The 12,165-nt window shown below is 48.1% G+C and overlaps 1 protein-coding gene across 1 annotated transcript in view; it reads left to right on the forward strand.

Annotated features, from left to right (window-relative positions):
- The first annotated feature begins 10,642 nt into the window (after positions 1-10,642).
- Positions 10,643-12,165, forward strand: part of SNX7 (sorting nexin 7) — a 265,145-nt gene continuing 263,622 nt past the window's right edge. Inside the window, exon 1 of the mRNA XM_069232138.1 lies at positions 10,643-10,907. Coding sequence (XP_069088239.1) covers positions 10,737-10,907 — 171 coding nt within the window. The 5' untranslated portion in view covers positions 10,643-10,736. The remainder of the gene's footprint in view (positions 10,908-12,165) is intronic.

A 12,165-nucleotide genomic window follows, 5' to 3' on the forward strand; every position in this document is an offset into this window, starting at 1 on the left:
GTCCTTAAGGGCATAGCTCCAGGATACCTAGTGGCATGGTCCACTACCACAAGGATAAATCTATTTCCTGAAGCTGTTGGAGGTTCTGGGGGGCCAACAACGTCAACCCCAACCCTCTCAAAGGGCACTCCAACCACTGGTATTGGAATTAAGGGGGCCTTAGGTGTGCCACCAGTCTTGCCACTGGCTTGGCAGGTCACACAGGAGCGAGAAAACTCCTTGGTGTCCTCTGACATATGAGGCCAGTGAAACAATGGAACAAGTCTGTCCCATGTTTTACTCTGGCCCAAATGCCCAGCCAAAGGAATATCATGAGCCAAAGTCAGAAGAAACTCACTATACTGCAAAGGGATGACCAATCTCCTGGCAGCTCCAGGCTTAGGGTCTCTTGACTCAGTATAGAGCAGGTTCTCTTCCCAATAGGCTTTATGGCTATCAGTGATATCCCCATTCTGCTGTTTGACAGCTTGCTGTCTTAAACCCTCTAGTGTGTGACAGGTCTGCTGTGCCACCATCAGCTCTTCCCTAGCAGGTCCCCCTGCACTTAAAAGCTCAGCAGTGTCTGCTGCCAGCTCATCTGGTGTAGGTTCTGCACAGGGAGAGGATTCCTCTTCCTCAAAAGGGGAATCTTCTGGAGATAGAGGGATAGTGGGCAAGCATTTACCCTTCCTACCCCTAGCTTTTGGGAGCACTTGGTCCATTGTTCCAGGATCCAAGTTTCCCTGTCCCCCTTTGCTTCTTGGCCTGAGCCCTTGTGAGAGCAAAGATATGCCCTGGAATGCCCAGCATTGCTGCATGAGCCTCCAACTCCACTTCAGCCCAAGCTGATGTCTCTGAATCATTGCCTAGTAATCAGACTACAGGTAAATCAGTGGCTACCACAACTTTCTATGGACCAGTAACCCCCGCCCCCCAGTTGAGATTCACAACAGCCATGGGGTAGCTAAGAGTGTAGTTATGAATATCAGTCACTTGGTCCTGCTGACCAAGTAGGTGTTGTTCAGGGGCAACCAGTTTCTCAATCACCATATTGACACTGGCTCCTGTATCCCTGTAGGCCTCAACCTCAACACCATTTATTAGGGGAAGCTGCTTGTACTTACCCATATTAAGGGGACAAGCAATCAAGGTGGCAAAATCAATACCACCATCAGAGACTAAAATAGCCTCTGTGGTCTCCCTAACAAGACCAACCTCAACTATATTACCAATGGTGAGCCCAGCTACACCCTTTGATTGGCTATTTGTAGTGTTCCTCCCACCACCACTGCTATTACTAGGAGCACTAGAGGACGCAGTTGGGGTTGTGGTAATGGGAGTCTTCGTATTTTTCTTTGGACAAGTGGAATCATTTGCCCAATGGCCTTTACTTTGACATAAATAACACCATGGCTTCTTTTGATTGTGTGAAGAGGATTTGGACACACCTCCTCCAGAGGATTTTTGTGGGCCTGATGAAGACTCAGAATTCTTTTTATCTTTGTCCACACCCTTGTCAGAAGACTTACCATCCTTCTTCTTGCCATCCTTGTCACCACCTGTATGAGCTTTTCTGCTCACTCTTGTTCTGACCCATTTGTCTGCCTTCTTTCCCAATTCTTGGGGAGAGGTCAGATCTGAATCTACCAAGTAATGATGCAACAAGTCAGACACACAATTATTCAAAATATGCTCTCTCAAAAGAAGATTATACAGGATTTCATAGTCAGTCACCTTACTGCCATGTAACCATCCCTCCAAGGCCTTCAGTGAACAGTCTATAAAGTCTGTCCAGTCTTGGGAAGATTATTTTCTGGTATCTCTGAACTTTATCCGGTATTGTTCAGTGGTTAAGCCAAATCCATCTAAGAGTGCATCTTTCAAAACTTTGTAGTTGTTGTTATCACTCTCCCTGACAGTAAGGAGTCTGTCCCTAACTTTGCCAGTGAAAGATAGCGACAAGATAGCAGCCCACCGCCTTTGAGGGACCAACTGTACCATACAGGCCCTCTCAAGTGCAGAAAACCACTTGTTTATATTATCCCCCTCCTTGTAAGGGGGTAAAATCTTGTGCAGGTATCTTGAATCTGTTTCTCTAACAGGATGACTATCAAGATTGCTGCTGCTGCCACCATGGGGAACTAACCCTGACTTCTGTATTTCCCTCTATACATCTAGAGACTCCCTGTCTAAGGCCAACTGCTGTTTTCTTAGCTTCAGTCTGGCCTCTTCCAACCTCAGCTTTCTGAGTTCCCTGCCTAGGGTGTTATCCTCAGGGTGGGAGGCTGGGGAATTCTCTGACACAGAGGTAATGTGAGAATTAGCAGAAGTGGACCTTTCTCTAACTACCTGATCCCTAGTGACCTGGCCTTTTGGAGTAAAAGGTACCCTACTGATGTGCGACCCCCTCCAACTACCAGCTTCACTAGGTGGTCTGATAACTGGGAGGTTTTTGGAAGTACCCTCCCCACAGTCCTCAGGTGCCTCCCCTGATTCTACCTGGGTACCCCCCTCCTCTAACTCCTGATCCTGGGTTTGACCAGTCTGGTTCGGGTCACTTTCAAGGAGAAGGCTAAGAAGCAGATCTTTGGTAGGGTTCTTTCCAATACCTAAACTCTTTTCTATACACAGACCCGTCAAACTTTTAAAGTTTAAATTGTCATAAATTGTCTGCACAACTTTGGGAGTGGCCTCTACTACAGACATAGTTGAAAGGAAGAGTTTAGGGGAGAGAGAAAATGTTTAGAAAACTTTTGAAGAGAAAAACATTTTCAAACTTTTCTGAAACTTTTTAGAACGTTTTTAGAAGGAAAGTAAGACTGTTTAGGTTAACTGTGTATATTTCTAAGTATTTAGAATCTGGTTTTCTTATGAAAAGCACCAATGGCAAAGTGGTAAAGCAGTTACAAGTACTTATCCCACCGCTGCACCACCAATGTAGGAGGCTGGCCTGGCTTATAGTGGGTACCAATGGTACTTACACCTTGCGTCAGGTCCAGTTATCCCTTATTAGTAGATTAGTAGTGTTCTAGCAGCTTAGGCTGATAGAGGTAGCTATAGCAGAGCAGCTTAGGCTGAACTAGGAGACATGCAACGCTCCTACTATAACACTTATATCATATAGGTACTATATCATAAGAAAGACAATACTCAAGAGTTACTAAAAATAAAGGTACTTTATTTTAGTGATAATGTGCCAAAAATATCTCAGAGGATATAATCCCTTAGGAGGTAAATAAAATACACAAAATATACACACAAACCAAAAATCAGGTATGTACCACAGTGAGAAAGTAGTGCAAACACTGTAGAATACAATAGGATGCAAAAGGCCTATGGGGCAACACAAACCATATACTAAGAAAGTGGAATGCGAACCACGAATGGACCCCTAGGCTAGTGTAGTGTGTAGGGAGTCACTGGGAGTGTAAGAAAACACTAAGTGTGTCCAAGTTGCCCCACCCCAAGACCTTGGAAAGTAGGTGTAAAGTACTACTATTTGCCCAGAAACACACTAAAGTCGTGATAGAGGATTTTGCAAAGACCACAACAGACTGCAAAGCACTGAAGATGGATTCCTGGACCTGAGGACTTGCAAAGGAAGGGGACCAAGTCCAAGAGTCGCTAACGTGTCTAGGGGGGGCAGGAGCCCAATGAACCCCGGATGAAGGTGCAAAATGGCTGCCTCCGGATGGAAGAAGCTGAAGATTCTGCAACAACGAAAGGGGTTAGGAACTTCTCCTTCATGCAGAAGATGTCCCACGGAGTGCTGGAGGATGCAGAGTTATTTCCTTGGCAAAATACCACTAACAAGCCTTGCTAGCTGCAAGAGTCGCAGTTGAAGAAAAAGGGTGCTGGCTGGACCCAGGAAGGACCATTATATTGCCACTTGGAAGATGAGACAGAGTGGGTCGTCAACAACGTAGAGAGCCCATGCACAAGCAGGAAGCACTCGCAGAAGTCCTTGAACATGGGTTCAAGAAGTCTGAACACTGTGGTCATCTCAACACTGCAGAAGAGGGTCCCACAACACCAGAGATCAATTCAGGGAGCTGAGCATCGCAGCACAGTGTGCTGGGGACCTGGGCTTGGTTGTGCATGCAGGAGTTTTGTGGAGATGTGCACAGAAACCCTTGTAGCTGCAGCACACGCGGGTCACAGGATTACTGTCTGGAGAGGGGAGGCAAGGACTTACCTCCTCCAAATTTGGACAGTTGGACCTCTGGACAGTCTGGGTCACTTAGGTCCACCACCTGTGTTCCAGGGGCCACGCTCGTCAGGATGAGAGGGGTTCCAGAGTACCAGTGATGCTGAAGTTTGGTGCCTGCTGAAGCAGGGGGAAGATTCCGTCGGCCCATGGGATGATTTCTTTGTGGCTTCCAGTGCAGGATGAAGGCAGGTAGCACCCAAAGCATGCACCACCAGGAAACAGTCGAGAAAGCCGGCAGGATTTGGCGCTACAATGTCGCTGGTAGTCTTCTTGCTACTTTGTTGCAGTTTTGCAGGCATCCTGGAGCAGTCAGCAGTCTATCCTTGGCAGACGTCGAAGAGAGAGGTGCAGAGGAACTCTGGTGAATTCTTGCAAAGCGTTATCTGAGGAAAAGCCCACTGGAGAGACCCTTATATAGCCCTCAGAGGAAGATTGGCCACCTAGTCAGGTAAGAACCTATCAGGAGGGGTCTCTGACGTCACCTGCTGGGACTGGCCTCTCAGATGCCTCCAGAGTGCCCTCACACCTCTGGATCCAAGATGGCAGAGGTCTGGGACACACTGGAGGACTTCTGGGCACCACCCCTGGGTGGTGATGGGACAGGGGAGTGATCACTCCTCTTTCCTTTGTCCTATTTTTCATCAGAGCAGGGACTGGGGGTTCCCTAAACCGGTGTAGACTGGCTTATGCAAGGAGGGCACCATCTGTGCTCTTCAAAGCATTTCCAGAGACTGGGAGAGTCTACCCCTCCCCAGCATTTAACACCTATTTCCAAACGGAGAGGGTGTAACACCCTCTCTCAGAGGAAATTCTTTGTTCTACCTTCTTGGGACTGGGTTGCCCAGACCCCAGGAGGGCAGAACCCTGTCTGTGGGATGGCAGCAGCGGTAGCTGCAGAGAAAACCCCAGAGAGCTGGTTTGGCAGTACCCAGGGTCCATAGTGGAGCCCCCGGGATGCATGGAATTGGCAAAAGAAATGCTGCAGCCCATAGGGATCTCCTGGAACCCCAATACCCTGGGTACCTAGGTACCATATACTAGGGAATTATAAGGGTGTTCCAGTGTGCCAATTGAAATTCGTAAAAGTGGTCACTAGCCTATAGTGACAAATTTAAAGGCAGAGAGAGCATAAGCACTGAGGTTCTGGTTTGCAGAGCCTCAGTGACACAGTTAGTCACTACACTGGTATGCACATTCAGGCCACAAACTATGAGTACTGGGGTCCTGGCTAGCAGGATCCCACTGAGAAAGGCAAAAGCAAACTGACATACATGTAAAAATGGGGGTAACATGCCAGGCAAGATGGTACTTTCCTACACCAACGTCCCAGAGCCATGGTGCGCTCCGTTAGCACCACCTTCCTTCTGCCAGTCCCTTCCACTGACATTTACTCTTCGCGCCACTCATGACCTAATGCGCCACTCATGTCCGTCGTACGGCTGGACCCCTCAGCCGCACGAGCCTCTTGCCTGACCTCCCTTGGGACCCACACCCAAGTGCCCGACCCCTCCTCATGGCCCTTAGGACTCCCCACCTCATCCTTGTATGCCTTCCTTTTGGGGTGATGTGCCTTATCTAGGGCCTCCTCCCTACCCTTGCATAACTGGGCCCATCTGTCTTCCATCTCCTGGACCACCCTCCTCTGCTCCTTAATCCTGGCCTCAATGTCCACTGAGGACCAGTCATGTACCACCTGCTGCCCAGTGGCCCTGCCAGCTGATGCCACCCTGCGTGGGATCCAACGGGCCCGCTGTGTCCCTTGACGCTCCTCGCCCGACCCACCTGCTACCTGCTCCGGCAAACTGTCTCCCAGCACCCCTTTTCCCTGCCCACCTGCACTCCTGGCCCTGCGCTTGTTGGGGGCCCTTTTAGCCCAAACCTTGCTGGGCCTTGCCTTTGCCTCAGCCTCCTGGGCCACTCTAGAAAGGCCTGCCTATTTACACCCTCCAGCCCCCTGGCCTGCCCCATGTTCCTCCCCTGCCTCTACAGAGCTGAAGCCCTCCAAAACTATGTTGCCTGCTCCCTGCCCAGCTGACCCGGGGTCCCCAGGGCATTCATAGGGAGGGGGCCTTGCCCCCCAACCCCAACATCCAAGGGCGCTGCATTTTCAAAGCACACTCCCCTCCCCCCTACACGAAAGCGTCACCTTATAGGGGCCTGCCACCTCCCCCACCCTCCAAAACACATGCTATTGTGCCTGGCCTTCGCGGGCCTCAAACTGTACCGGGGGAGAAGACGCGCTGCGTCCTCTCCCGGTGGCTGATTTCCTCTGTTTAGCCCTTTCAGGCGAAAGTGCACGTGGCCACCGCAGCGGCAACGCTGCTGGAGGCCGCACGCACCGTGCGCGACATTCCGACCCAGGCCTGGTCAAGAACACCAGGCCTGAGGAATAGCCAGCCTCGCCGAGCAGGCGAAGCGCAGCCTGCATGCCTGCAGAGCCCTGGCTCTGAGCCATGAAGCTGTCAAAATAGAAAGTCACACTCTCCTATAACCTACCCCCAGGGGACTGGCCCAACGCTTCCACACCGAGCGGATGGTTAGCACGGAAGAGGCCGGTCCCCATGCTCCCCTAGATAATGTACTCCTCCCATATCCCACCCCCAAGTATTCCTTGTACAATCCTGCCCTCCCTTCGTCACTTCCCTCCCGAACATCTCCGAGGAGAGACTAGACTACTGTACGTCTGCTCTCCATGGGGCCCCTCAGAAGCAGTTCGGGGTCCTGTTTAGTCGACTCAGCACTACCATTAAAAAAAGCTAAATAAAGGACCAAGAGTTTATTTAAAGGTTAATTCAAGTTAAAGAAAGGAAGTAACCAAGGTGTTTAGTGCCACTTAACGTTAGGAACACCTTTCATTTTTAAATGTGTAAAAGTATGAATTCAAAAAGTGTATTTCGTTAACTTGTAAAACATTTTCACCTTAGTTCATTTATTATATCAGTCTATTGAGAAGTAATTTCTTGAAAGTGATAACTTCCAAACATTAATTTAAAAACATTCATAACCCCTGCCACTTTGTTGTTATACATGAACAACATTATAGTTTATTAAATCAACCACAAGAGAAGATTTTATAAAGAATTCATCCTGAAGTCACTGCATTTAGAGGCCCTGTTATATGTGATAAAGAAGAAAAAGGAGGGAAAGGGAAAAAATACAATTGCATATGGATCACACAGTCTGGTCATGTGGGGAAGCCAGGATTGGTCTAAGGTAGTGATACTCAAAGTACAGCCTGAGGACCGCATGCGGCCCTCCTTAACTTTACTTGCGGACTTGGTCAATAGCAGCTCTGTGCTGCTGTTTAATCGACTCAGCATTAACACTAAGGGCCAGATGTAGCAAGCAGTTTTGCCCATTCTGTGTCTATGGGAAAATGTGTTCGTACATATGGCCCTAAAAATCTTAAATAAACTGGCAATTACTTATTTAAAGATTAACTGAATTTGAAGAAAGAAAGTAACTAGGGTGTGCTGCACCTCTTAATTTAAAAACAGCTTCATTAATAGACATCTTGCAGCAAAAGTATAAAAGTATGGTAAAGTCTGTCCAGAAATTCAGAAAGTGCATTTCATTAACATGCAGAACCTTTCACCTTATTACCCAAGAATATAGCAGTGCATTGCAAAGTATTTTTTTTAAGTTAAAGTTTTCAAGCATGAATTTAGAAATGTTCATTCACCCCCCAACCCTGACAATGTGAACTGTGAACTAAGAGGCAAGTTGGTTGTTATGCGAACTCTTTGGGAGGCCTGTGTTTCTAATATAGATGAACAACATTATAGTTTACTAAATCAGAAATAGAAGGTTTTGTACAGCCCACATACCGAAGTCATGTATTTCAAGGTTCTCATATGTGATAATGAAGAAAAAAGGAAAAAGGGAGGTAAAGTGAAATACAACAATTGCCTAGGATCACACAAATTTGGTTAAGTGGAGAAGCTGGGATTTATACCCAAGTTTCTTGTTTCACATTGTGCCCCTCAGACACTAGGGACCTCACTTAGTAGGAAATGGCACAGCAGGATGCCACAAGCAATACTGCTGCACAGAGCTGTGTCATTTTCAAAACACAAGGATGCGCTGTATTTACAAGAATAAGGAGTATCTCTGTGTTTTCTCCTGCTCCGGTGCTAAATCATCTGCCTAGTGCCAATTCAGTCGCCCTTGCTCCATGGCGCAAGGATGCCTGCGTTACGGGAGTGATTGTTTAAGTGCAGGAAGGGACACTTTCCTGCACATAAACAATCATTAATGGTGATTTCCTCCTTCTATGTGTGCTGCAGAATGCAGCACACATAGAAAGAGCAAAAAATGAGGAGAAATAAAAGTATTTTTCCTCATTGCGCGGTTTTTGGTGCTGCCTCAGGTTTACAATTTCTTGTAAATCTGGGGCAGCATCAAAAAGGTGTTGTGTGGGTACTGCCACAGCAACATCCATTGCACGCCCCTGTGCCACAGACAGGGCAGCCCATATTTACAAGGCTGCATTAAGCCACTTAGAGTGGCTTAACGCCCCCTTGTAGAGATGGAGCAGGTCACAGACCCACAGGTGTGTCGCTAAAAGTGATGCTTCGGTGGTGCAAGGGCCTCGTAAATGAGTCCCTAGATGTACATGCTTCACTTCCCCAACATCCACCTTACTACCACTACCCTCACCTCCAGCCCGCCACCCTCCTGACATAAATGAGGCCCGCAGTCATATCACAGACCATACTCTGGCCCCTGGGAAAATGTGTGTGAGTACCCATGATCTAAAGTTTTCTGCTTCACATTGTGCAATTCAGCCACTACAGGGCATTTTTATGGGGATGTCATGCAGTGCTGCACTGCTTGACATGTAAAGGTCAAGAATGTGCGGTATCTACGGCAATATGACACATACCTACCTTTTTTAAGGCAAAACGGTGCATTCCTGCCTTTTCTCCTGCACTGGTGCTCTTTTGGAAGCCTAGAGTGAACACAGGCATCTTTGCACCATTGTGCACAGGTGCCAGTGTTGCATGCAGGATTGTTTTTGAGCAGGAAGGGACACCTTCCTGGAAAAAACTATCCTGAGAGGCATATTCCTCTTTCTATGTGTGCAGCAGAACATAGCACACATAAAAAAAGGAAGTAAAGAGGAAAATAAAATCTCTCCTTGTTACGCCTCACCTGAAAAGGCGTATCTTTTTTATGCATTTCCAGGTATACCAGTTCTGATAAATCTTGAAATGTGTCAAAAAACACTGGAGTTGTGTGGAAACACGCATGCAACACCCAAAGAAAGAGTTCCCAGGGCAGTGTATGAAAATGCAGCGATTTGCGCTGCATTGACTTACTCCAGATTTATAGAGCCACTCAGGGACATGCAAAGTGGCCTTGCATGGCTTCATAAATCAGATGTATGGTTTGCATTGCTCTTGCACCATGTTGCGTGGTGCAAGGGTGACACAAACTGACACATAAATAGGCCCCTATATGTACATGCTTCACTTCCCCTACACTTACCTTAACCCCAACCCCTCCCCCCAACTGCCGCCCTAAAATCAATGTGGCCCTCGGTCACACTACATAGCAAACTTTTTGGCCCCTAGGAAAATGTTTGCGAGTACCCATGGTCTAATGCAAAGTGATCCCTGCTTCCCATCCCCCGCAAAGAACATACTGTGATGACCGGAGTCTCCAGTATCTCACAGATATTCATTTGCTTTAGGCTGTATGTGGTATCAATAAGGGTTGTCCGCCGGGTCAGACTGGTACGAAAAACAGGCTCTATCACCTTATGAAAAGAGGCCCCCATAAGCAAACCAGATAGCTAAAAAATGCACCACGTTTCCGAATCAAGCCAGTAGTGAGCTTGTAAAGACACGCTGTATGAGTATTTTGCAAGGTATAAGAGACGGCATGCATTTGTGTTTGGTGCAGGTAATGTTTATTTTAATATCAGAGAGATCAACAGTAGAGACCTGCCCACCTGTACATAAACCAGTCCCACAAACTGTAAACAAAAACAGCACATATATTGGTCTGCAAGACCCGCGCTTCAGAACTGTCCTATACGCCAGTCCAACCCTGGTTGTCCCGAACCGAACTACCTTTCCTCCCCTTCCAAGGGCTGCAGAGGCCTGCCTTACGTCCCTTGTTTAAAGCTGTCGAGAGTTTAAGTCCGATTCTAAAAGCGGTCTATGCACGGTTTGTGAGGATGAAGGCGTCTCTGCTAGGTGTATCTGTTATGATTAGAGCAGTTTACATTCGTTTTCAGAATAGCTATGAATCTCTTCGAAAATTCAGCTCAGGAGTTCTCGCTCTCAAAAAAGAGTTCTAGCATCTCTGCGCAGTACAAGGCACTACTGGACATTGCCCGTGCCTTCCTGACTCGGGCTGGTACAGCGCTCCGCTCTGACACGGGTGACCCAGGGCCCTGCCTTCTTCACCGGATCAGCTGTTTGTTGCTGCTGCAGCGCCGGGACCTCTCATCCGGTCCTGCGCACACAGCACTTTGCATCGCACTGGAAAGCAGCCGCCGGAATCCGTCTCTGGACGACTGGAGTCGCTGCCCGGGGCCATGTCGGGCGGTCCCGAGGTCCAGCGAGTTGGACCTTCTGGGGGAGCGCCCCCGTCCCCCTTGAATCGCCACGCCTCGGCCCAGTCTCCGGGAGCCCTACCTGCCACGTTGCCCCTATGCACGGATACGTTGGACTTTGACGAGGACGATGACCTGGAGGTGTTCAGCAAGGTACGGGGGTGAGATGTGGGATGCTGCATCCGACCGGGGATCCAGCGATGCCAACAGTCTGAAGCTGTGCCTGAGTGCCGACTTGCCTTGTCTCAAGACTCTTTACCCGTTTAGAGCTTTTCTGCGCTGCGCCTTGAGTTGGTAAGGGTCGCATCAGAATTCGGGGAGTCCCCTGGAGCAGCAAGTGCACACAAACACCACCCTCCTCTATGCAGGGCTTGGTCCAACTATCCAGGCCCGGGCAGGCACGTTACAGCAGCATGAGGAGAACAGCTCAAGTCCGCAGAGAACAGTGCTGGTCCTTTAAAAGAAGAGGTTCGCCAGCTTATGGTCCATACAGCTTGGCCAGCCAGCACTGCTTGTAACCCCACCCTGTCCTTTAAATGGAAATACAGAAGTGCTGGTAAGCACGATTTAGAATACCCGTTTTCTCCCGAAAAGTACCCGTACTCTCCCATTAAATGTACGGTAGCAGAGCTGGAAAGTGCAGGCGGGCTCTGCCCTTCATATTAAAGAATTGCAGGTACCTAGTACCAGACAGTTCCTGCTCTTTTAAAACTCCGCCTCCGTCCATTTCCCATCACAAGAGTTGGGAACCATGTAAATGCTAAATCAGTTATTTGGTCAGTGCCTGTATCTCTGACTTTGACAGTGGGGCCATCACACTGATCCCGTATGTGATGTCTAGTAAATTGTGGTGTATTTTGGGAGAGATGCGCAGTTGTCATTTATGGACAATGAAGACCTCTATTAGTGAGGCTAAAACAAATCAAGAACTCCTAATAATTCCTTCAGGGCTTGCTTTTGTGTGGGGCGAATGAATAGGAAGGGTCATGGTGCAAGCAGAGAACTCGCAGCCTCTCAAGCAGAAAACGGTGCCTCTCGGCTCCCTTCTTCCTAAGTTGGTAAAGTAGGTCCCTGGGTTTTTACTTCATGGGTTTTACTCCCATTGTGGAATGTCTCAAAGGATCAAAAGTCACCACAACGACAAGTGTTTTTCAACTACTCTGGTCTCTAAAAATATAAATACACAGTGACGACCAATGATAAAATCTGGGATCCGGGTGCTTGGATGGTCAAAGGTGTAAGTGCTAACATAAAGCATTGATATCTTCATCTCTGAAGTAAGAATTTAAAAAGATGTTAATTTGGACCCTTTTTCGCTTGAAGTTCAGCTAGCCAGTGATCTTGCAGTGCCAAAAAAGAATTGAGGTTACCAGTGTGCGTAGAAGTAGTTAACTTTAATGTATTAACCTGT

The sequence above is a fragment of the Pleurodeles waltl genome, chromosome 4_2 (genome assembly GCF_031143425.1).
Source record: "Pleurodeles waltl isolate 20211129_DDA chromosome 4_2, aPleWal1.hap1.20221129, whole genome shotgun sequence".
Lineage (NCBI taxonomy): Eukaryota > Metazoa > Chordata > Amphibia > Caudata > Salamandridae > Pleurodeles > Pleurodeles waltl.